This window comes from Stegodyphus dumicola, chromosome 6 (genome assembly GCF_044657685.1).
Source record: "Stegodyphus dumicola isolate Sdum_Otavi_A_Nest chromosome 6, ASM4465768v1".
NCBI classification, from domain to species: Eukaryota; Metazoa; Arthropoda; class Arachnida; order Araneae; family Eresidae; genus Stegodyphus; species Stegodyphus dumicola.
The window spans coordinates 98691851-98719274 of NC_140773.1; the positions used below are offsets into that span (position 1 = coordinate 98691851).

Genomic DNA, 27424 nt, shown 5'->3' on the forward strand with positions numbered 1-27424 from the left:
GTTTTACTTAATTTCTCTCATTGCATGCTTAATTCTGTAAGATTATTAATATATTTTTACTAAATGCACCTTTTAAGTAGGTCTGTTTTTCTCTCTCGAAAGAAATACTTATCGTCTTTTTCTGAAAATAAGACATCCTCCGAAAATAAGCCCTATCATGATTTTCGGAACTTTTTGTAAAATAAGACATCCTCCGAAAATAAGCCCTATCGTTATTTTCGGAACATTTTGTAAAATAAGACGTCCCCCGAAAATAAAACCTAGTTAAAATAATGTGGCAAAAAGAATTCGGTAAAAAATGCTGTTGATTTATTAAGTATAAGTAATTATATGTTTAGCTTTCCTAATACTCGTATTTCAGAGAAATGTTTGAAACAAAATATTACGAGAAATTAATTGTTTACCTCTACAGTTTGTTTCAAATTAATTCTTGGAATTTATCTTCTAGATGGCAAGAAAGTGTTGCCATTTTTAATCACTAAAGTTAAAAAAGACAGATTCAGCGTGTTCCAGGAATTTATGTCATTGCAAGTAAAAATGCCTGGTGCACTCAAGCAGTTATAAGAAAGTGGGTTGATTTTATGCTGCCACCACTGTTGAGGGATCAGAATAGAGGTTTACTAGTTTGGGATTTAGCCAGTACTCACCGCGCTAAAGACATGAAAAACTTTCTTGCTGAGAGGAAGATTGATCAAATAATGATTCTGGCAGGAATGACTGGTTACCTCCAGACACTTGACATTGCAATAAACAAGCCATTCAAGGATCATTTGCGGATGGAAATCAATGAATATATTGGAAACAGAATGGTGAGAAATCATCAAGGTAAAACCAGGCTTACAAGAAGTTGTAAATTGGGTAAAAAATTCATCGGACAAAATAACTGATAGTGATGTTTCCAATGCACTACGAACAGGCTACTTAGACAAGAAGTATTCATTTAACAATAGCTATATCACAAGAGATGAATTTGGACCAATGATTCAACAGGAAATGGATTTGGAAGAAAATCAGAATATAATTCAGAATTTTATTTATAACGATGTTCCAGAAGAAGATGACATGACTGTAATTGAATAAATTTAAATTTCTGTATTCTGTGTAAAATAAATATTAAATAAAAATATATAAATATACTTTTATTTTTGCCCTCCCCTGAAAATAAGCCCTAGCACGTATTTTGGACCAAAAAAGAAAGTAAGACATTGTCTTATTTTCAGAAAAATTTAGTGGATTTATTGATTTGCGTGAATTGCATATAATATTCAGTGTTTGCTTAAAGTACTGTTTTATTTGCCTGTTTGCTTCATAAGAAATTAAATAAGTTCAATTTAAATGCAGTATATGTAAATGTTATAGAGTATTACTTAACATGTGCATTTCTGCCAACTGTTTGATTCTAAGGCTAATCAGAAGTTTACTTGCAGTGCACATCATTAACAAAAAGTTGATCATCAAAAACATTATTTCATTACATTTTCATTTAAAAGTATGATATTTTTTATGTTATACTAATGTCTCATATAGTGTTATGAAATGTGCTATATTAGATTTAATTTATAAAAAGTTGCCTTGAAATTTATAACTGTAATCTTTACATCATACTTAGAAGCTGAGATAAGAGTTTTATTGGATTAAATATTTACATATTACCTTTTATGTTTTTTATTTATTAAAATAAAAGATTTTTCACATTCTTGTATTCACCCTTCAAGCAGCATGACTCACTTTTATTCAGTCATGAAATTTTTATCATTTGATAAATACATGTTGCCTTGTTATTTAAGGTATTTTGTTTTAATACTATCATTATAATGATTTAAATGATTACTATTATTATAATGATTTAAATGATTACTATTATTATAATGATTTAAATGATTACTATTATTATAATGATTTAAATATGATCGTAATGAGTGGGTGAAAATTTGTATATAATTCTAGCTAATAAATGCTGTTTAAATATAATAATATTTCATGAGCAGATTCAAAAAGTTGTTCTAGATCAAAAGGTTAATAAATGATATTGTATGATTCATGTATACATTTTCTTTTTTAACTTTATCTTCTCCTACAAAAACATGAGAAATGGAATATCATAATTTTATGGGAAGCACCTTATTGTTTGTTCTGATTCAGGTTTCCTCTAATTCTGTATTTTATGGGGATATTTTTCATGTTCTTAAAATTTTATGAAATTTCATCATGAATGTAATGGATTTAATTACTGTAATAAGTGAAAATGTGTTAAATTTCAAGAAATTTGTAGATTCAGATTTGAGAGGGGACATGTCTGCAATATTTTTAAACTGAAGTACTTCATGAAATCTTTTAATTATTTTAAATATACAACTTTACAGTGTATCATGGATTTTATTTAGAATCCGAACTTTTAAAACAAATTAATTATGCATATTCGTATTTGTGTTCTTTTCCAGAGATTGTGCATGCTCTGCAGCATCGGTTGGTGAAATATTTTACAGGGGCAAAACTTCTTCCCCTTCCTCCTCCTTTCCTCCCACAACATGTTTGATTGGACAAATTGGTATTACTACATAGGGTAGCTTTATAGCATGCAGGTGAAAGAAGGTGTTGTTAACCACTAAATTGACAGCAATTTATTATTATTCCCTAGGTAACATAAAAGAGAAATTTTATGCTTTGAGGCTTATACTAGGTTCTCCATTTAGTTAACATTTGCTTAGTTCTGAGTTTCTTTCAAAGTTTCAGATGATAATGTGTTAAATACTAAAATTAAGAGTGGAGTATATTTCTAGAAATTTGAAGCATGCCTAAAAATGAAATAGAGGTACTTTGAAAAGATGTAATCAACAGATGTTTAGCTCTTTTTGGTATTTCTTTGAAAAAGCAAATTGCTTTAGAATGCATGTGCTTGAAAGTATTAAAACATGGCAGATTTTTCAAACTACATGATGAAAGAAAATTAGCTTGTTTAATGATTTATGATATTGAAGAAAATTATTGTTTTGACCTGATGAGTTTTTTGTGCAAGAAGAAATGCATAGAATAAGGATGGATTTAGCAGTTTCAGTGTGTTATTATTATCTATTTTAAAGATGTAAAGATCTAAGATGTAAAAATTCTTGTTATAATTAGAGTTTGAATTCAGTCAAACCTCAGTTCTGGTACATGTCATGGCCGACCAGCAAAGTTACTGAGGCCTGGCTGTTCCAGGCGAACAGGCTGATTGTAAGGGTGTTTTTATAGTCTTTCCCATGTGTAACATGGATATTATCCAGTTTCCCCTAGAAAGTCCTCTACGGAAGGTAGCTCTAGATTGCTTTCCCATAACCAAATAAACCATACCAAACATTTCATAATTCCAGCCAGAGTGCAATGAAACTCTAGCAAGATGAACTTTGGTATCTTGTTGTATTATATTATTATATTAAACTTTTCTGTTAATACTGCAATTAGATTGCAATATTAAAAAAAGTTTTATTATTAATATAACATTTTATTTAGTATTTAGTAAAATTGACATAGGTACAAAATCATTGATTCCCAAAGTGGTTCCTACAAACCCCCAGGTATCTTTAGGACTGCTGAGTTATTCTGTGGCAAATTAAAATTAATTTGGGGATGCGTTAATAATGTTGGAAGTCTGCAATTGGTTTGATATAAAATAAAATAATTGTGACTCATTCTCATTAATATGAATGGTAAAATAAATTGCAATAAATAAAATCAAAGCTATTTATAAGTCCTGAGTGAAACAAAAGAAAATTGTGTCCTTTAATTACAAATAACATTATGAGTGAGATGAAGAAGACATGCAGACAATATAATGTCGAATATTTAAAATATGGCTTTATTCTGTTACCAGGATAAAGTACTTTACCAATGTACCTTCTATTCACTTAAATTTGGTCAAACGAATTAGTGAAGCTGAAGGACCATTTGACAAATTTCACAATGACAAAAAAGATAAAGATTTAACTTTTTTTTAAAAACAGTCAAATCTGGAAACACCATTATTGTGACAACATTTGAGTGAAATGGCCAATGGACTGCATGCTTCTAGTAAATTATCTTTGCTGATTTCAGAATTTGGAAACTACGCACCAATGGTGAAGAATTTATTCTATGAGCTATAAGTGAGGTAATGTGCACTGTACTGCGTTAATCAGCTTTTATTATTATAAGGCCATAAACGTACACCCATTTGTTTTGAACACACAACTGTTTCAGACAATTTTTCTAGCTGCTTTATATGTGAAAGAAAGACACATGATTTTTTTCCTTCTTTCCCAAAAAATAAAATTTACAAATGGCTGAGCGGTAAAACCACTAAACATTAGTAATTGGGTCTAGGATTAAAATCCCAGCAAAGAGGCTGGCTGCATGACTGTTTTTGTGTTTTTTCCCATGTGTAATTTGTATGTGAGCCAATTTCCTTTACAAAGTCCTCCAAAAAGGTATTGCTCCTCTTAGGCACATAGGCTTTGAGTATTTTGCAATAATTAAATAAACCAAAAACCCGAAATGTGTAAGTTGTTCATTTTCATCAGACAGTAAGCTTTCAGCATCAAATCCCCCATCATCAACCATCACATGTAAAGGAGAACTAGTTTCTCCTTTGCATGGTAATCTCAGAGTGATCAGTGGTGATTATCTGTTTTGTATCATGTAAAAAAGCAGGAAGATTGTACTAAACAATTGTTCTACCAAAATGATGTTTTGAATGCGTGATATGATCTTAAAAAAAATTCCACTGTATAATAACATAATACCAAGAAGAATTGAAAGAATGGCTCAGTGCATAGTAAATTCTTTATGTGAGTTCTTAGAAACATCTAAATTCTCTATTTAGATTTATGTGTCAACTTTGCCAGGAAATGAAGCTTTCATTATGTGAGATTTGTAAACGAAAAATGAATTCCCCAAGAATTTTTATTTGTCAGATGTTTGGAAAGAGATACTGATGGTGAAACAATGCTTAATGAATTAAAAAGATTTTGGTATGTAAAAACTATACTATTGAAAATATCCTCCCATTTGCCATTCATTGTGCTTTGGCAATGAGAGGATGACTCAGAGGCTTTCTAGCATACTTAAAACAAGCTATACTGAATATATTTATTTGTATATTGTGTCATTCATTGACCATTATTTAGCTGCCAAAAGTTAAAATGAATGCTTGTCTGACTCACTAGATTATGTCATTAGAGCAATTAATAAAATCCCAAGGAATGCCTTAAATTGGGAGATTAATTATTCAGTTTTATTTGGAAAATAATGAAGATTATTATCATTTATTACTTAACGCAGAAATTCGTTGGTTATCAAAGTGCTTTGCTAAGTAGATTTATTTTGCCATTCATTGGCAAAATAAATCTACTTAGCAAAGCACTTTCAATCAAGAGTGCATAAAATAAATCTACTTAGCTTTGGAATTTATAAAAGAGAAATTTGCCCCTCAATTTAATTAACTCAAAAAATGACTTAGCTTATATGACTAACATATTTGCCAAGTGAAACCCGTTAAAATCTGTAAGTGAATCAATTAAATTTAATCAAAACTAAAAGCATAATATCTGCATTTTTTGCAAAACTTTTTCTGTACAGACAAAACTTGGTGAGAGGTGAATGCTCTGTTTCCCAATTTTTCAAAATTGCAAAAACATGAAGATTTGCTAAATCCACAAACTTAGATAAATCTGTACACAAATAGGTGCAGTTTGTTGAATTATACATAAGTGAGGGGCTGAAACCAATGTTTGAACAAGGGTACAACAAATTCTGGTTACAAAAACAGATATGAATTTTATGTCCTGTATTATGGACCACTGTAACAAAGCTGTTGATTACTTTCCTGTAACTTTCTGTCTAGTAGAACGTGGATTTAGTGTAGTTGTGAGCCTTATTACGAGGGGACTGATTGGAGATTAGTGCTCATGAAGACGTATGAATGTTACTCACAAGCATAGAGCAGAATGTAAATAATCTCATATCATCCCATCATGTTCAGCTATCTCACTGGGGAAAAAAAAGAAAAAAAAAAAAATGTTTTTTGTGTTTTAAAACGAAAGTTATAATTTCAATAAATACTATTTTAAATATCAAAATGTTTTTCATATATTTTAAGTCACCATTTACCATTCAAGATATAAAAGTTAAATTTGTAATTTTTCTATTATGTGGTTAACTAGAGTTATTTCACAATCCTCCATGTTAAAATGTGATTCTGTGACAAAAAGAAATTTTTATGGGCTGTATTCATCTGCTCAAAATGGCTTCAAACAGATAAGTTTTTTTTTTTTTTTTTTTTTTTTTTAAATTTTTTTAAAAATTTTTTTTATTGAATGGCAAAGCATGCAAGGGCTATGTCCCTAAGGAGAAGAATGCTTTTGTGGAGAATTTTATTACAGAAGCTGGCTCACATTCACATTACACATGAAAGCCAACCATGCAGCCAACCTGTTGACTTGAGAATGAATTCAGTTCGAACTCTCAGTATTTAGCTTCTGTAACTACTCAGCCACTAGTGGGTCCCTCAGATGGATTAGAAGCAAATATAAAAATAAAATTTAACCTGAATGCAAAGAATATTAACAAAATATTTAGTAGTATCAGCCATGGTCAATATTTGGGAGGATGACTTTTTTTTTTAATCTTCCAAGTCATGTTTTGTTTGTATTAATTTGCTCACCTTTCATTTACTAACATAAGAGTGAAAGACTGATTCACTAATTTTGCCAATATCAGCATCAGCTCTACTTTTTCCCAACTTTTGTGAACTCTATAAGAAGAATCTGTGGATGAAGAACTGTTTCTATATAATGTTCATGCATAAACTAAACAGAATTGAATTATGACTCAGAAATGATAAATTTTTTGTAAAATGTAACTAAAACATTTCAAATGAAGACTATAAACCAATTAATTTTTAATTTGCATAAGATACATTTCATTATTGTACATGTTGTGGAATATTTAGTAATATTAATATGCAAAGCCAATCTAGTATTATAATATATACTGCATATAATGCTAACTTCCATTCATTAATATAATTCTAAAAAATATAATGTGAAGCTGCATGTTTTTATGAAAATTCAGAATTGCCCCTGCATAAAAGGTTATCTTTAATATGTAATCAAAATAATATAGTATTTTCTAATATTCTTTATTCTTTATTTTATCATACATATTTAGTGCCTTGGTTATAGCCTTTGAAAAGGCAAAGAAGAAACAACAGACAAAAGTAAAAAAGTTGGAGTTACAAATGAGTTCAATGACAGAAAGGCATAATGCTCAGGTAATGAGAAAATTTATTGTAGTTATTTTGAATACTTGTGTGTGTTTTCATTCAATAGACTGTAAAATATTTAAGCTAGTTTACAGATATTCTAAATTTGAATATTTTATTCCTTTAAAAGAAATCTTTGTTATGTATTAATGAAGATGCCATATAGTGTTCATCATTAAAAATTATTGTGTATTTTATACTAACTAATTTATAACCTTTGTTGTACTGTAAATGATATATTCAAAAATTGATTTTTATGTAATTTTCCTGACATTGATTTGTTCTGAATGACATACATGTATTATCTAAACCATGAAGTATTCTTTTTCCATATTTAATTAATTTTGATGTTAAGATTCTCAGATTGGTAACCATGTGAAACATTTAGATTATAAATAAGAATCTCAGATTTTGGGTGCCCTTTGAAACAGATCAGAAGGTACTTTCCTTTTTTTTTTTTTTTTTTGTTTTTTTTTGTTTTGTGATAATCGAGATATTGAAATGCCCAAAGAAGAGTGACCAGGTGTGTGATGTTGTCCTTGACTCATCGATTGTTTGATCGGATTGGTTCCATATGTCCAGTAATACTATGTCGAAAGTGTAGCTTCAAGAAAGCTGGCATTTAAAATAAATTGGGATTCTGAAGTGTCAAGTGACATAAAAGAAAAATGTCTGAAATAGGTTGAAGATTTGCAAAAAAGTGACATTATTAAAATATCACACAAAGCATTTTAGAAAGAGATCTGCCTTTTACAGTTACATATGTTTTGTGGTGCCAGTGGTAAACCTCATGCGGTTGCTGTTTTCTTATGGGGCCAGGCTGATAACATAACTATTGTACAACTGTTGATGGCCAAATCTAGAACTGCTGCAATGAAAAAAATTTGATTCTAAGGCTTGAACTGCTAGTCTCTTTCATAGGGGCTCAGCTTGCTGAATTTGTAAAGAAGAGTTAAAATTTTTAAAGCTCTGCCGCTTACTTTTGGACAGATTCCACACTGCGCTTTATTGGATTAAAACTGACGAATCAGAGGGAATATTTTTCAAGAATTGAGCAAAGAAGATAAAAATAAAACTGACGAATCAGAGGGAATATTTTTCAAGAATTGAGCAAAGAAGATAAAAAAGTTATTGCATATTGAAAACTCGGAGCTTATTCCTGGGAAATTTAATCCTGTAGATCTTTTCTCTTGAGGATGCTCTGTGCAGAAGCTTCTAGTCTCTACATAGTGGGAAGGGTCATCCTGGTTAAAATATGGAAAGGAAACATGGCCTTAGGCCAAACATTTAACTAACAAAGAAACATTTTAAGACAAAAACCTAAGAAAACTGCCAGTCTTATATCTAAGGGTATGAAAATTATCTTTTCTCCTATATTTCTAGCTACATGAAGAGTGTCCAAATGATTCATTGAGTATACTGATTTATTAATAATGCTAAAAAACGGGAAGAAATTTGAGAAAAGGTAAAACTAACTCTATTTGAGGTAAAAAATGCAGAGAAAATAATTATAAAAGTTGTAGAGACATTAGGTATTTTTTGGAAGGAGGCAAGATGAAAATGAACAATCGCCTTCACTGGGTATCGAACCACAGACTTCTGGAATACCGGCCCAGCGTGCAGAACCGCTACACCACAAAGGCATGCTAGGAAGTCAGGAGAAATACCTTATAAAGTAATTAAAAATGAAGTTTCAACAGAAAAATATATCAAAGAACTAAATGTCTAATTAGGGATGAAGATGAAGTTTTCAGAGTCAAGACAAAGTTGCTGGGGAAAAATGATACAAGAGATTTTAGGTTTCCTGTCATCTTTCCTGAAAAACATTACTAGTAGAATTTCTTATCAAAGAAACTCTCCTAAAATTTATGGACACTGGATTACGTATTCTGTTAGCCAGTTTAAGAGAAAACTTTTGGATTGTTAATGGGTGAAGACTAGTACATTCAGTAATTAAAAGGTGTAGTTATATGATGCCAGAGATACAGTGCCAAATGCATCGAAACAGAACCTGTTAGTTTGCCGTCTTACAGAATAGAGGAGGTTTCTGCCTTTGAAGTTGTTGGGATGGATCTATCTAGTCTACTTAATTTAAGAGAAGGTGATAAAATCTAGATTGTTCTTTATACTTGCGCTATGTACTGAGCTATACTTTGAGAGTTCATCATTTTCCTTTCCACAGGTGTTCCTTTTGAATCTTAGATTATTTATTGCCTACAGGGGTAGAGCCAGAATTATATATATTGTTAAATGGCAAGAACTTCATAGGGTTGGAAAGCATTTTTCAAAGCTTCAACTTGGGGGGGGGGTCCCTTTGAATCAGAAGCTTCCATCACTTTTAAGATTGAATGGAAATTAGTCTCTCCTTCTGCTCCCTAGTGCTCCTAGATTTTGGGAGCATATGATTCAAATGGCTAAATGAGTATTTTGACAAGTTTCAGGCAATGCATCTGTCTGTTATGCGGAAATGAACAGAATCCTTTGCAACTGTGAAACTGTGATATCTTCAAGACCATTGACTGATGTGTTTGAAGACCCCAATTATTTGATTCTGTTAAACCCTGCAATGTTCCTGCAGGATAATCCGATGGAGGGAGTTTGAGATCTTGATCATTTTAGTAAGATCAGTGTCAACAAAAGAGGGAGATACAATGGACCCTGAGAGAACATCTAAGAAAGAGGTTCCAGTTGGAGTATTTGGGTACTTACAGTCAACCTCAGAAAACAAGTAGTTGCTATAATTTAAAAATAGATGATGATCTCATAGAAAATTATTCAAAGACAATTTTCTGGGCTCTAATAAAAGTTGTTGAAATATATCTGGGAGAAGATGACAACATTCATATTGTGCATTTAAAGATTTCAGGAGGTGAGATTATACAGTCAACCAAAAAGATTTATTCTTTGGAAATTAGCCCTTACTCTGCAGATATGAGTTCTAATGAAGTGTAGTCAATGAGATTTAAGAAGAATATCCCATTACACTAGAAGTGACAAAACGATTAGACCACCACCTTAAAATAGAGATACTTTGACTTATTTTGAACAACAGCTGTTTTAGAACTTAAATTTATATCTTTAAAAATTATCTTGTAACTTTAAATTTATGATTTATGACTAACTTTGATTGTATATTAGTTTTGATTATATGCTGCATAATCAAAAAGGGGGGGAATAATGTTAACCATGCAATATTTTCATTTCTTATGTCAATAATTTAATTTTGATGTTAGGATTCTCGAATTGGCAATACATGTGAAATGTTTTGATTCTAAAAGAAGAGGTTTAGAAATTTTTTTGAAATATATATAACATAATATATTTTTGGACCAATGATAATTTTCTGGAAACTCATTGTAAGAACACGCAAATGTAATTTGTATGTATATAATTTATATGTATATAATTTTTTTTATTTGAATATAATTTTCATTAATATTTCTTTCTTTAAATATGAAACTGCTGTAGTTTGTTTCTGTTTATTTTTTGCATTTTAATTTGTAGTTGTTCAATTTCAAAGGAAATATATTGTTTTAAGTTAACATAAAATCTGGTCCTGCAAATTTGATGGATGATCAGAATGAAAAGAATCTAAAAGCAGCTATGACTAAAAGTTGCCATTGTTTGAAATATGAGACCTTTATCTTGAGTATGTTATCAAGCATGACGGATTTTCATGTACTGTTTGAGAGAACACATGGTCTTTATCTTCCATATTTAACTAAAGCATTATAGCCTTAGTATAAATTTAAAATCTAATGTTAGCAATGAGTGAACAATGAGTAATTGTGAAGCAAAAAGTACGATTTTTAATAGTTTAGAACTTTGTTTTGCATTTAAAAAATTATCTCTGTGATATAAATTAAAATATATTTGTTTTAATTTTATCCAAGTGATATTTTTTATGAATGCTTACGACTTTGTTGTAATTAAATTAAAATAAAAACATATTTCTAAAGCAATGAGTTACATAACTCATAATTCATGGCTAACCTAAATTAATCTAAGTTACATAACTGTTACAGAATCATTTGCTATTTAAATTGTTATGATGTTTACAATTTTTAATGTTTTAAAATATATTTTAATTTTTGAAAATTTTTAATTGCTAACTCTTCTTAGAGATGCAATACTGTAATCTGAGTCTTCAGATTGCAGTTTTGATTTATTTGTATTTCATTTATTTATTTTAATTTTATTATTTTCTTATCCTGAATTGTATTTCAGGTAAGAATACTTAAACAAAGAATAGCAATGCTTGAGGGTGAATCTGGACACCGTGTTCAAACCTCTGAGGCAGATCTTCCTATGTGACATAAAACTTCTTCCCAAAACTTTCAAGTTAATTCATCTGAGAGTTTGTATGATCTATGACTGCTGTTTTTCATAAAATTTGCCTATGTATCATCATACAGTGGCATCAGTTTTAAATACAAGGCTTATGTAGTTTTAAAAATAATAATATTTGAATTAAATTTTTAATTTTGTTTCTGTGGTACATTTGAGTTATATAATTGTCATTACTAATATTCATATTATGCACTGCTAGTAGTTCCTTTAATAAGGTTTAGTATATTTTATTTATAAGTTTAAAATTATTTCTTTAATTGTAGTAGTGCTTTCTCAATTTCAAGGAAGAATTGTCCTCATTTATATGCATAAAATTTAGGCTATTGATTGCTTTGGTGTAAAACATATCTAATAATACTTATTATTATTATATTTTTTAATTAATTGTAAGAAAAACATTTGCTATGCCATTACAACTATTATTAAAGATTTTTTTTAAAAAAATTTTATATGACATGCACAATTTGTAGCAAAATATTTAAAGTTGAAAAATTAGTAATTTCTATTAAATCAGAAAATTTTGTGTGTGTTGTCCTATGTTTATGCACTATTTTATTTTATAATTATTGTTATTATCATTAATTTCTGTGATAAGTATTGTGATACATTTTGAAGTATTTAAAACAATTAGATACACTGATATTCTATTCATTTCTAATTTTATAGAGAAATAATTTAATGTTACTTATATCTCATATATCAGTTAGAATTATAAATTAGATTGATTAGCATGAAAATTTTACTAATTTTTAATTGACAAATGTAGAATATAGGTATATTTATTATTTAATTATATTTTCTTGTGAAAAATATTTAGAACATATTGTTCTAAATTCTGAATAACTGATAATTAAAAAGTCTCTAAAAATTTGTTTCTTTATTATAATTTTCATTTTGAATGATATTGAGTTTGTACTGAAGTTTCCGAGGTTTCATAAGGATGAAAGGCATTGTTTGATAAATTTCATTCTGTACTTGTTTATGTCTTAATATTTTTTTTGGGGGGAGGCACAAAAAAGAACCAATACTTATTAAACAAACATAATTTTTTTTATTTGTATGCTGTTTTCTACTGTGATATCAAAAGAAAATTTTCATTCTAAAATAGGTATGTCCTTTTTGATCACATAAAGAGAATCAAAAGTTGAGTGAAAGAAATTCTTATTTTACTGTTTCATTCTGAAAACATTAAATATATACATAAGAGAAGTAACTATTTTCAACACTTAATTTAAATTCTTATATTTCAAGTATTGAGATTTCATATATATATATTATTGAGGATATTGTCATCCATAAAATAGTTTTTATTTCATTTGTTCATAATTTCATTTGTCAATAGTTTTTCTTATAAATTTTGTAAAATGTCCACGCATTGGGATGAAATGTATTCTTTTTTAACATTTGCAGCTTACGAATGTTATATTATAGCATAAGCATTATTACTAATTCTTTAATTAGCATTGAAATTGATAAGAATACATATAGTTTAACTCTCAGGCACCATTACTGTCAGAAAAAATTTGCATTGCTATCCTTGTGATGTAAATTATATGCAAATTAAATTTTTTATTTAATGTAATGAATCTTACATCTCATTTTTTAATTATTCATGTTGTAAAACTGCTCGTAGTATGAAAAAAAAATGGAACTATGTTTTGTAAAATAGAAGAGGAAAAGTTTTCAGGTTTCTGGTAAATATGTTATGTAGTCTGAGATTGCTCTTTGCTGATTAAAAGTCAAAATCCACTTTTTTACATTTGACTTGATTATATAAAAATGGCATTTAATCTTTAGTAAGAGTTTTAGGGATTATTTTTATGTTCTTGCTTAATAGATTTTGTACATTTTTAATCCTGTGATTGTTGTGTTCATTTAAGGGGGAAATCTAGTTCTTTTTCTAAATAAATGTTTCATATTCTTAATATTTCTTATTCTAATATATTTAATTTTACATCATGCAGGAAACAAATAAAGTGTTAAAACAGAAACATAAATTAGTGCCTAAATTTTATTCATATATTCATGCTTGCTGGTGCCACTGATAATTTAAATTTGTAAATTTGACTCATTTTTTTCAGCAATCATTTGTGTGTGTGTGTGAATGTGATTGTCAGTCAAACTATTCAATTAAATTATCTGATGTATATATTTAAACAAAGAATTCCAGTCTTGTAAAGTTACCATTCATCTTGGTAAGGCAATAATCATTGTAGTCTCAAACTTCGATGTTAATAGATTTGGAATTAATAAGCAGCTACATGTAAATAAGCCAGTACCTGTACAATATAACATCCTTATTGCATTTTTTAAATTCACTTTTAAAATGGTTTACTTTTGTGTTTTATTTTAACCAGCCCAATTCAGGATATATTGCAATAGCTTTTCTATTGGAGTAGAATTTCTCTTACGAGTTGTGATTGGAAAGATGCAAATCAATCTCAGGTGCAGGTACAGAATTATAGTGCCAAATGATATTCTTCTGATAGAGAATTTTTTTAAAATCCCTTTTGTGAAACTGAAAGTGTTGGTGCTTTTACTAAATTAAATTTTTAAATACAGTCAAAAGTCGTTAATTCGGACACCCATAATCCGGAATGATCTATAATCCGGACCTCAAAGCTACAAACTTTCTGCGCATGCGTCGCGTTGACGCATGCGCACAGGCGTTTACGAGAGCGCGTAAGACCCTTACGGCTGCGAATATGTTTGTGCGCATGCGCGTTTAATGTGTAACTATACGCTAAGCTAAAGTTATCTAATTCAGTTAATGTTGCTGATTGCGTTGTTCCTTAATCTTCGAATTGAATGTGGCTTATTATTTTTTGCAGACTGTTAGAGCAATTTTATAAATGTAAGCTTGAACTTTCGATTATGTCAAATAGAATTTCCGATATATATTTACTACAAAGCGAAAGTATGTTTCGAAATCCGAAATCTGTTTATCAATTTCACGCTGCTCTGCGGCAGAGGGGGGGGGCAGAAACGTCATTATTAGATTATGATAGATTAGAAAGATTATGTCAAATAGAATTTCCGATATATATTTACTAATATGTAATTTGTATCTACAAAGCGAAAGTATGTTTCGAAATCCGAAATCTGTTTATCAATTTCACGCCGCGGATTGGAAGTTGATCTGTCAGCACTATCCTTATCTTCAGGGCAGATGTTTTTATTTTATTTGGTTTATAATTCCGTACTAAGTGTAGTATTTCATCTCGATATACTCCGTCTTTGATATGATTTAAATCAAGTTCCTCGTCATTATAATTCGCTTCCGATAGTGAAGAAAGTGACCCAGAGGTTATTGAAAACGAAAACATTTCGATTGACAAATTAGTCGGTATTCTCAACACAGCAATTATAGGACTTGAACAGCGGAACTTTGTAACTAAACAAGAAATTATGTCTGTTTAATAGAATTAAAGAGAAAGTATTATCACATGAAACGAAGCAACTTACATTGAAGGAAATGTTTAATAAAGTAAACAAATAAATATTAAGCTTTTTCTTTTTGTAAATTTTGATACCCTTTAGATCATAATTGTTCTTTATTTCATAAATTACGGTTTCATATTTTTAATTTTGTAATTTCTGCATGCCATCTTACGAGATTTAAACTGATGATCTATAATCCGGAAAAATCGATAATCCGGAATCGCCGAAGTCCCGACGAGTCCGGATTAACGACTTTTGACTGTACTATGGTAGGGCTTAAAATTTCTTTCAGTTTCATGATATTGTGTAATTTTGTACCTTGTTAGAAAAGTGCCATTGTTCAAAATGAGTTAAATTTGAGACTATTGCGCCAGTCACATCCAAATAATGAATGCTATCACAGAAAAGGATCAAAGTCTTTCTACTAGGCTACACTAATCTGAAAAGGCTAGTGTGCTATAAATGCATTGGTATTAAAAGAACCAGTGCAGAAATTGGTGCATATTTTGAACATCTATCTTTTTGCTGCCAAGGTACAGAGCTTTTTTTTCCTTAAATCAAAATAATAGGGAAGAAGTTTATATTCTAGAATTTTTTATGCATATCATGTATAAAATTATTCTGAAAATATTGTAATAAAATTTGTGTTTGCTGTAAGAAATTTTATAAGCATTTTATTTCTGTATCAGAGCACAATTTATTATGTGGGAGGGAAAACGATTTTTCTTCTGTGAAATTTTATTCATTTTTTTGTGTTCTTTTTCTGAATTTTTATTGCCTTGATGTGGCTAGCATCATATTTAATTTATTTATAGTTTTTTACCCTGTTGCCATTAGTTAGTTTAGTTATAAAACCTGCCACTGGAGGAATAGAGTTAATTTTTAATAGTTATCTATAAAAATTGTAGCACTTTATAAAGTCCTTTCAGAGCTGGATTAAGACAACATTGAAATTGGTATATTTATAACTTGTTACATTTGATATATTAACAAGTAATGTTGATATGCTGCAAATTTATTTCCAATATTATAATTAAAATAATTTTAGAATCATTAAATACATGAAAAAGTAATAAGTGCAAATCTGTTTTAGTTTTTAATATTTGTTTAGTTTTTAATATGTAGTTTTTAATATTTGGAATTTATGTGAATAAATTCGTAAGACCGAATGCATACATTTAAGGTATTAAATTTTATCAGCACCAGATTAGGAATTTTTGAGCTTTAAGCACTTAAAAGATTTTGATATTTCTAAATACATTAATACCTGCTTCTGCATCCCCCCTTTCCTTCTGTTTCAGTCTTGGTTTAATTGCACCATACATTCCATGATGAAACTGGCAATGGGAAAATTTGTGGTACCTCCTTTTCTTAATGCCCTAAGCATGTACTTAGTTTGCTTAATTGTTAATACAGCTCTGAATTCTATTTATTTTTATATCATTTAATTGCATTGATTGTAACTTCTTAAGCTATAATAGTATGCAATAATTTTCTAATTTTAGAGACTGAAATATAGTTTAGTAATAAAGTATTTTAAATTTATTATTTTGATAGGAATAATTTTTTAAATATGCACACATGCTTAATAAAATCATTTTAAATTGTAATGCAAGAGCCTTGACAAATCAACATTTAATCATTATTCATGCATTTAAGTACCCACAAAACTGTAACTGGCGTTGTAAATTTAAATCAAACATTTTTTTCTAGTATTAATTTTTTATATGTAAATTTAATCAGTATCAATGTAAAGTTTTCCTTAACATTATTAATTTTTTAGATTTGAGAATGCTTCATTTTTAACGTTAAAAAGGTAAGTCATAAGGTTGTTAAAACAAAGGTATTCTGCAAATGTAAACCATACTTAATTGTAACTAAGAAGATAATTTACACCATATTCACAAAAGTTCTTACTAGCCTCTATTTTCCCAATTGTTGGTCATAGACATACGTACATTTCAAATTATAAAAATGTTTTAAATGATGCAAATATTCATGTTCTAAAGTTTTAAAAATTAAAAAAGTGTCAGTTTTATAAAATATAGGAAATTAAACTTCTTATATGGTTTACTGGTCCCTAAGGTAAATTTCTTTCTTATTTGGAAAAATAAAAACCAAAAAGTTTGACTTCCATGGAACAAAAATTTCCCAATATATATTTATTTTTAAAATTTGTGATTTATAGCACCATTTGTAAATTGCCTTGACAGATTGGTTAATAAATAAATTAGAAGTATTCAAGTTTGATTTTCTCCCTTAAATGTCGTACATTGATATTTTCTTGTGATTTACTAATGTGTAAAATTTCTTAATTTATAATTTTCTTAATTTCTTAATTTATAATAATAAGTCAAAGGAATTTTCACACAAATAATTTATAACTTTTCAAGCACTCCAAATATGTAATTTATGCTGTCATGAAGTTTTATTACTTTAGAATCTTAATCATGGAAAAAATTCATTAATTTATGCAAAAGATGTTATGAGTTGGCTATCTGCCAATACTGAAGCCTGCCAGTGTTTCTAGAACATTAATTCTATAAGAATTATGGAGATATGATCTTCTTTTCAGAAATGTTAAGAGTGATCAATGATTTTAACTACAATATACATAGAAATGCTCATATAATTTTATTTTTAATTGCATACAAATGGAAACATTTTTCCCTTTAGTTTGTGTACATTCCCCAAATATGATTTCTAACTTTAAAATGAAATATGTGGGTTAAGTTTTGTCATTTTAAAATCACAGATTTTGCTTTTTTTTTTTTTTTTTTTTTTTTTAAACACTGAGTATGAAATTTTCCTAAATATTTCTGTATAATAAAGGGGAAATCTTTTAGGTTATGTCATAACATTGACCTTGAGCTATCAACCTATTACTTCACTGAATGGATTTATCATGAAGTACCATTTTCTGTTTTCCCCCTAGCGTACATTATATAATTTTTTAATTCATTAAATTGGCCACTCAGTACAATACCTAAACTTTCTTTCCCGCTCTAGATTTAGAAAACTTTTAACATTTATATGTTATTAATAAAGAAGCTAAAATTATAGCAAGTATTAAAAATTTTGTCACCTTTATTTGATAAATTGAATGACCAATTTTTTTTCCAATGAAATGTCTCACTATAGAAAAATATATACTATAAAAAAATTGCTGGCCACAAATTTCTTTTCTTATGATATCTGTGAAATCACAAGGATGTATTTTACCTTTCATGTTATTCACTTTGTAATTTTTAATTATTCATGAAATGGTTTTTAACAGCTCATTCTGCTCTACTTTTTTTCACCTTTTTAATGACTAATGACATGATTTTTTAATAGATGATTCTGTCTATTTCTATAACAGTTCCTTGTCCGTTTTGTAAAGCTGTTTATTGTTAAGCAAAATATATAAATGTATAATAACTGTAATGTTTATTGACTGTGTAAAGTATGAACAAATATGTTTTTGGAAGCTGTTATGTTGTTAAAATGTTTGATTTTGTACAAACTCATTTTCTTGTTATAATTATTTGCTTAGATTTTATCTTACAAAATATTTGCAAATATTTGTAGATTTGTACTATTGAAGTGCTTAATTAGTGTGTTTTATTTAATTTTTTAAGAAATTTTATAATATATGCCTTGTAAAAGTACAATATATAAAATGCATTTTGTCTGCATTTAAGGATGTGATGCTACTCCAATCAGTCATTAATTATCATTTATTTGAGATGAAAATGGAATAATCTCCCATTTTGAAAGGTCCAGATCCATCAGTTTTTTTCCCTTTAGTTTGATTAAGTGCTTAATTAAATATCAGAACTGCAACTAAAAATTCAAGTTTACAGTGAATTGTTAGAATTCTGTCAGAAAAATTTGAGCAAGTTAAATGGGACTGAAAGCTGAAATTTTTTATTAAATTTTAAAGTATATTTTTGATTGTAAAGTTAATCCACTTTGCTAAGTATACATTTTCATTTTATAGAATTTTGAATTATTTAAGTTTTTTATTGCATTTTTAATAGTGTACATATTATTATTTACTTTATTTTTAATTTATCATTTTTACTCATAGTCTACTCATAGTTTACAATAATACGTTATAGCACTTTGAGAGAATTATTAATTAATTTTCATTTTTGGTTTATTTGTGTATATAACATTTTAAACTTTATTATCTGTTTATAACTGTATCCATTTTAAGTTCTATTTAATCTCTGTAATGTATCTTATCTTGTATAAAGGTTTTACATTATTTCATGCTTTGATGTTCATTAAGCTAATTTGCATTTATGCATATATGTAAATAAACTTTTAAGTCTGTACTTTTCTTGGCATTTATTTTGATTCATTGATGTATTACATTGTGTCATTTGACAAAACCATTATTTTTTAAATCTGAAATGTTGATTATGTCGGTTAATGTAATTCAGTGAACATATTTTAAATCATTACACTTGAGTATTGCTTTGAATATAGTTCATGCCCCATATACGAAACATATTTACACAAGTATTTGTAATTTTAAAGAATTTTTGCTAAATCTCACTGAAGTTGCTAAAAAACTGAAGCTCTGATTTCTATTTTTCATTGCTAAAAAGATAATGCTTCATAATTGCAAATCAGTCTTGAGATTTCACAAACAGGGGGAAAATACATTTCCCTCCTGAATCTAATTGCCTTACCATGGTATGTATATTATACTCTGAAAAGTAATTGATCTCTCCTCCCCCATGATGGCGAATTGGGTTATGCTGACTAGAAAATACAATGTGAAAATACATCTGATTCTTAGCAAATCTGGGAAGATATTAAAAATAATAAACTTACTGTATTTATAATGGTATTAATAATCTTTCTTATGATTTAAAAATCATATTGTTCTTAAAGTTATTGAGAATGGAACCCATATTTACTTATAGATTATTTCTTAATTCATGGTCATTTCATTCTGTATCATTTTATATGTAATTAGTTATTTAGTTTTCAAATTATGTTGAAAACGTGATTTAAAGGCAAAATCTGGTAATGCATTCTACATTACTTGCTAGCATTTATATTTTACTCAAGTTATTTATCAGTTAACATCATTTTTAGAAATTGAATTTTATGTTGTAATTTATAAAGAAATCAAAATTCCCACTGTTGTTGTAAGTAATTAAAAGTTCTTGCAATATTTGGCAACCATCATAAAAGATTTGAAAAACTATTTTTGCAATACTATATCTGCATCTGTACTACCATATCTGTATTTGTACTCTTACAGTTTACACCATTATAAAATATTTGTTGACTTTTATAAATTATAAACAGCAGCTCCTAATCATCAAAGATAAGTGAGTCACTGACTAAATCAGTCAGTCAGAAATTTTAATTTGTCATATATTTATTTAAAACAAAGATGAGCAAAAAATCTTATATTTTGATACATTTACATGCAATATTTTAATAGCTCTAGAACATTTCTGACACAAAAGTGAATATATTTGTTTTGCAAGTAAAAAGATAATAGTCACAAGAGCAGTTCTGAAATGTAACAAAAATTTAGCTTTAATTTGTAGTTTCAGTCATGAGATTATGAATATTAGTGTACTGTATTTTCCACATTGATGAATATGTAAAGCAAACATAGCAGTGATGATGAAAAAGACAAATTTAGTGATGAAGTAAATTCAATGCAATTTTTACCTGTGGAATTGTATTATTGCTTATTTCTGGTTATTTTTCTTAGATGATTAGAATTAGATATATTTAGTAGTAGAATGTGTGCTAAGGAAAAAGAAAGATATTCTTTTTGCATAAATTTAGAGCCAAAAAATTCAACCTTATACTAACTTAGATTTTATATAAAACTACTGATATCAAGAGTGACTGACATAGGTTCATCTTGAGAAACATTTGCTTCTAAAGAACAACCAAAATTAATAGAGTTGACAAATCGAAAGTTTTGAAGTAAGATTTCACTTTAAGACTTCACTAAAGATATTGTCATTATAGCAGATACTAGAAAGTTAATAGTAAGTGAAAATTTTGAATTTGTGATGGTCATTGTTGAAAAAGTTTGGATTGTTCTGAAGGAAGTCATTTTATTAAGTGTTTCTGCTAACAATATAAGCCACGAGTTTATGACTGTGGTTAAGAATGCAATGTAAAAATTCAAATCTTTTGTTTTGACATAGATTAAAACTTCACTTCTTTCCAAAAGACCAAAGAGAGTACTTTAAGCACACTAGATACAGGTTTTATGTACCAAGACTCAAGCTAATTAGTCTTTAGCTGAGAATTTTGTTGGTATAAGTTACTGTAATATTAATGCATGCTAAAAATGTATATAATGGCATTTTCTGTTTATTCAAAGTATTTTTTGTTGAAATGTACATAATGCTGTTTGCTGAATTTGTTTTATTTATTCTTTTATTATTACTTTCAACATGTTCTATAAGTATTAACTCCAATCAAGACATCATTAATACAAATGACAATAATCTTTGCATGATGGAGGAATATAACTTTCATATTCAGTATTCCTAAAAATTTTTTAATTAAAAAAAGTTCTCAAAACTTATAAAATTTTAGAGGCCTAAGTGATGTTTTTATTTGGGGAAGGATGGAGAGAGATATATCACTGTACGCAAATTTCATATAATAGCATATAAACTCATACCTCTTAGATAATGTAAACATGTAAATACTCTGAAATATTTGTTACCATTCATTTGTCAATATTTACTATTCATGCTGTTTTTTAATATTTTTTTAAGAAATTCATTTACTTCTTGTGCTCAGAATTTTAATCAAAGAATTATCATGAATTCTTTTTCCAATATGTAGTCCAGTGAACTGAAATTTCTCCATATTCCCTTGTAAAAAGAATGTGCAGCATTTTGAAGTTGTCTGACTATTGAGCTGCTTGTTGAACCTGAAAGTAGGAATAAAACATTGATTAAAGTATTCAATTTAATAATTATTATTTCTAAACTGTATACAAGAAGATAATCTTAGTTTAATGCTTAGCAAATTTTCATAAATTCAGAAATAGTCAGATGTACTTAAAATGATCTTGAAAACTGAATTATCAAAAAAAAAAAAAAAAAAGTAAAGCTTCGATTACCCAATTATCCAGAATGAGTTGGAACTATCAATTCATCCCCTATATTCCCCAAGCGTTCTTTTATTTTGTAAGTTTAACTAGTAATGTAAGATCATGGTTCAAATCCATCGGAGGGCAGGATTAAATTTGCATGTTTCCTTGACTGAAAATATGACAATATCTACGGTGGTCCCGAAATAAAAAATTCAGTGAACTATATTTCTTCACCCCCTGCATTTGTTCGACTGATCTCATGGCTTTAATCAATTGTGTGATTAAGTGGGGATTGAATGTTTAATAGTTTTTTTTTAAAAGCATTTTTAAATTCCTGTCATAATGTTGACTGTGAGAAAAAGAACTATATGTTTTCAGTTATTCCAAAACATGTTGCAACTACTGGTTCTTGCTTAGCTACAGTAATTTCTACTAAATTTAGCGAATGGTTATCAAAATTTACAAATAAGGCTTCATTATTTTTTTCTGTTTTTCTTTGTTGAACATGACGTGCCGTGACATCACGGCAACATTATCATAACATTGTAATCTGTAATTTGTTAACAAAATTTGATCCAGATTTAATTTTTACAAAATTGTATTATCAATCAAGACTGCATCTTTAGCACATATTTCAATTAAATCCCCCAAAAAGGTCTTTGACAGAAAATTTTCTCTGGTAGTAACATCAATATCTATATGCCCAAAGAATTGCAATATTTGTTCTTGATCATCAGGAGTGGAATCGAATAAAGGCACATAATATTTATTTCTTTTTATGTCGATTATTAGTTGATTATTACAGTTTGGTGGCTGAATTAATAATAGTTCAAATTTGAAGGGCTTATAATAGAATAAAAGACTACAGTGTATGGTTTGTTATTTTAAAATAACTAGCATGAGCTGTACGTTCATTTTGTTTAAAAAAATAAAAATATTTTACTAGTTTAGATAAGTAAAGTGTTCATAAGGAACTTTTTGCATACGGAGATATTTGACTGATTTACCGCAAACATTATTTATAAAATATTTTATCAGACAAATCAAGAAAGGAAATAATAAGATATAATACAGTAATTATTAATTTAAAATTTATTTCCCAGAAACCGATCAAAATGAAAATCGAAATTTCCTGGAAAATCTTGTTTGTCTTGGGGACCATTTGGCACCCCTCTGGGAGTGGTGCCCGGGGCATGATAGACCCCTTTGCCCCCCCCTTTGCTACGCCACTGGCTGAAAGCTACTGTTATTCCTATATTAAAGAAGAATAAACCTAGTGATCAAATTAACAGTTACAGACCTATTTCCATGACCTGTGATCGGACGAGAACCGGTACTTGTATCTTGGCTAAAGTAATGGAGTGCATGATTACAACAAGGTTGAGTTGGTTTTTGGAGTATAATAATCTATTATCTCCAGCACAGGCCGGTTTTAGAACGTGTAGCTGTACAGGTCAGCAAGTTATCTACTTTAGTCAAGACGTAAAGGACTCGCTAGATAAACATAAGTCCACCATGGCAGTTTTTGTGGACTTTAAATCCGCCTGTGACAGAATTTGTCACTTAAAGCTTATTGATTTATTAGGATTCTTTATGGCCAGAGCATGTTCCTTTTTAGACAGACAAAAACTGGTCTCCCTGAGGGCACTGTAGTGAGCCCCTTATTATTTAACATTTATATAAATGATTTGCCTGATATTCTGATGTCTGACCTTACAGTTAAGACTACACTGTTCGCTGACGATCTAGTCTTCTGGAGCTGTGCTCCGAAGAATTGAAAGCAAAGCTTCAATGTTAATCTCGGTGATGCTTTGGGGAGATTGGACTTTTGGTGCAGAAATAATGTGATTTTAATTTTGGTCAAAACTAATTGTCAGTATTTTACCTTGACTAGGCAATACTTTTTACCCTTCCTTCTTTATCGAGATGAAGTAATCTCTGTTAGTAATAACGTTACCTATTTGGGATGCAAACTTGATTTACGTCTGAATTGGAATTAACATACTTCTTATATAAAGGGAAAGTCTGAAAGGAGATTTCCAATTTTGAAACGGCTGGCGGGCTGCCGATGGGGGTGTAACAGAGAAACTGTAATAAATACGTATAAAATGTACATTCAATCATTATTTTATTACTCTAATGAAGTTTTGGTGACTGCTTCCATCTGTACAGTCGACATTTTGGCAAAATTACAAAGCCAGTCTCTTCGTCTAATAACAAGTGCTTTTAAATCAACCCCAATAGCGGCTATTGAAGCGCTAACCGATATTTCTCTTGTCATGCATGACGTTCATAAAAATGCTGAAATTTTGTTTAAAAAACTTTGCAGCCCCCCAAATAATAAATATTGGAGGAATTACAATTTCAACAATAATAGATATTTAAAGAGTGAAGTGGATTTCAATCAAATTGGTTATCAAATAGCAGAAGACCTAGACCTTGTCCGAAAAATGAATATAATGACTGTACCTTTGTGTCCTCTTGACTACGGTGACTTTTGTGTATATCTTGAACGTGACGAGAAAATAAGAATGAGATGCTCGCTGCCCGGATCAGAGAGCCATTGCTTATGAAACTATTGAGAGAAGATATCCTAGTAACCTCTGGACCCATGTTTACACTGATGAATCCATGATTGAACGAGGTTTTGGAGTTGGTGCAAAAATCTAGTGTAACCATTTTGCATTCTATGAGGCAGTGGGAAGAGATAGTGGTGAAGTTGAGGCTATATTTATTGCTCTAAATCAATTAAGCGCACAGAAGAGTAATTTGAGTCAGGTAGTTATTTTTTCCGATATGGATATGGATGTGGAGAAATGTGATGTTTAACCATTGGCCATTGTTTAACCATTGGCAATGTGGGTATTGTCCAGCCACACTAGATATGCAGATAAATTACACCCCACAAGACTTACAGGGGATCCTGCCAGGAGTTGCTTGCAATGCTTTGTATTTTACCAGACCGCGGGCAGTGCCTTTCTTTTTTCCTTTAATATACATTGCTGTTTTTACAGTTGGTGCCTTATGCACTTACATGCTGTGGAGGACAGCTCCAGGTCTGCTTGCATACTATGTTTTAAGTAATAGCTTTGTTATATTATTCTAGGATGTGCTGCATACCTCAGTGCCTCTTGTGAACAGGAAGTTCTTTATAATTATGATTTTTTTTCGGAGATGGATGTTCTTGATAGCATATCTAATAAAGGGAGTCACTTCACTCTCTGAATTCCGGACTTTTAGATGATGTTCAGCTGTAAGGGGGCATTTGAATATATAATTATTGGGGCTGCCTCTTTCTCCACATGCACATTGATCTGAAGTTGCTAGTTTCTTTGCATAGAAGTACGTGGGAAAAGGGCCATGCCCCGATAAGAATCACGTTATTTCTCTAGTTATTAAACTGGGAGCTGTGCCTACTTTTGTGAATAACTGATAAGTCCTTCTTCCTTGTTCGGCGTTGTCCCACCAGTTCTGCCATTCAGCTTTAGATTTGATGGTTAATATTTTTTTATGGTGCGAGGCAAGCCATGGTACTGATAAATTTTATGCATTTTGACCCCTAGCTGCTTCTTTGGCTAGGATGTCAGCCTCCTCGTTGCCTTTTGTCCCTGCATGTGCCTTCAGCCGAGTGAGAAAGAAGTGTTGATTTTGTGATGCTGAAGTTCTTTCTGTAATCTCCTGAATTAATTTTGATCGGTGGCGCGGGTTTGCGATGGCATGCATCGCTGAAAGACTGTCTGTAAAGATATGTACTGCTTTTAGGGAGTTTGTAATGCTGTATTTTATTGCTTCAAGGAGCGCTACTGATTCCGCTTGGAATACAGTATTTTGTTGATCTAGGTGGAACTTCTGTTCTGTTGTCGAAATGGGATCTAGGTAGATTTTGATTGCGCTGCCTTTACCTTGTTCTAGGCCGGAACCGTCTGTAAAGAGTTGGGGAATTTCTTTTCGCTTACTTCTTTTTCATGCTTAATGTGATATTTTTCTTTCCTGGGGGGGGTGTTCATATGGGTGTGCCGGTGTCTCGTAATTCTATGCTAAAAGTTCTAATGATTTGTAATTGCTCTTCTTTCGTAGTTGTAGTACTGTTGTCTTATGGAATTCTTGTTCAGCGCGTATAAAAAGTGGAGTGCTGTTGGCGATTTGGAAGAGTGCCGCATTTGATGTTGTTCTGTAGCGTCCTGTATAGTTAAGAAGGAAGGGTCGCTGGATTGTATGAAGCTTTTTTTGCTTTCTTTTTTGTCATTGGTTCTGCCCATATGGCTGCTCCGTATAGGGAAATCTTCTCGATTACTGTATGGTAGATGAGGTGTTGGATTGGTCTGCTCATTTCCCCATCCTATTCCACTCATTCGCTTTAGATTGGTTGCTATTTTGGAGATCTTGCTTTTAATGTAGTCTAGATGGTCTATAAAGTTAAGTTTTTTTTTATCAATGATGACATCCAGGTATTTTAGGGAGTTAACAAATTTTATTTTAATTCCTTCTATTTCGAATCTTGGAAGTTTTGTTATCTTTTGTGAGGATTTGTGGATAATTAAGGCACGTGATTTTTCTTGAGAAATTAGTGGATTAAGCTTCTCAATAACAAAGTAACGTCATCTTTTGTCATTGCGAATTAAATTAGGCTTAATTCATCCTGGAATTATCATTAAATTATTAAAGTATCCCATACATTGACTTGCATAGCGTCCGCAATTAACTAAACCAGTTTCTACTCCTTCAGTGCCTTTTTGCCAAGTGAGACCAAAAGTAAACTTTTAGTTTTGTGCACCAAAAAAAATCTGTCTTTTTCCCCACTGGCCGAATTGCTTGTTTTTGAATAGAAATTGTAATTTTAATTGTAAATAAAAATAAATAAATAAATAAATAAATAAATAAACTGTATTTGGTGTTTTATGTTTTTTTGTTTCTTTAAATTTTTAATGAAGATATTTTGTGTTTTTATTATTTTTGCCTTCTCGCGAAGTCAGAACTGCATTAATTGAATGAGAAATACATCTCTAATGAAATTCGAGAAAGCTAGTGGTGTGGTGGTATATTTAATTACGGCAAAGCACACTAGGGTTATCTGCCTAAGGGGAGGGATGCCTTGGTGGAGGACTTTCTAAGGGAAACTGGCTCGTATACACGTTACACATTGGGAAAACCACGAAAACACCCATGCAGCCAGCCCGTTCGCGGAGAAAGCTAGTGTTTCATATTAGCAGAAAATACTGCTGTCAGTCTGTTTCGGACAGAGCAGAATGTTTACGAGTAGCGCATGCGCATTAGAT

At 29.9% G+C, this 27424-nt stretch overlaps 2 protein-coding genes across 6 annotated transcripts in view; one reads left to right on the forward strand and one right to left on the reverse strand.

Moving 5' to 3' along the window:
- Positions 1–27424, forward strand: part of LOC118184206 (colorectal mutant cancer protein) — a 310438-nt gene that overhangs the window by 188043 nt on the left and 94971 nt on the right. For 2 of the 4 annotated variants that reach the window (XM_035353875.2, XM_035354005.2), the window contains 2 exons: positions 7183–7285; positions 11504–21926. In XM_035353875.2, coding sequence (XP_035209766.1) covers positions 7183–7285; positions 11504–11590 — 190 coding nt within the window. In that variant the 3' untranslated portion in view covers positions 11591–21926. Of the gene's footprint in view, positions 1–7182; positions 7286–11503; positions 21927–27424 lie in introns of those variants that run through there. The other 2 variants (XM_085818695.1, XM_035353942.2) reach the window with 1 other exon arrangement.
- The window catches only part of LOC118184405 (uncharacterized), a 37677-nt gene continuing 31699 nt past the window's right edge, over positions 21447–27424 (reverse strand). For both annotated transcript variants that reach the window (XM_035354164.2, XM_035354100.2), the window contains one exon: positions 21447–21983. In XM_035354164.2, coding sequence (XP_035210055.1) covers positions 21963–21983 — 21 coding nt within the window. In that variant the 3' untranslated portion in view covers positions 21447–21962. The remainder of the gene's footprint in view (positions 21984–27424) is intronic.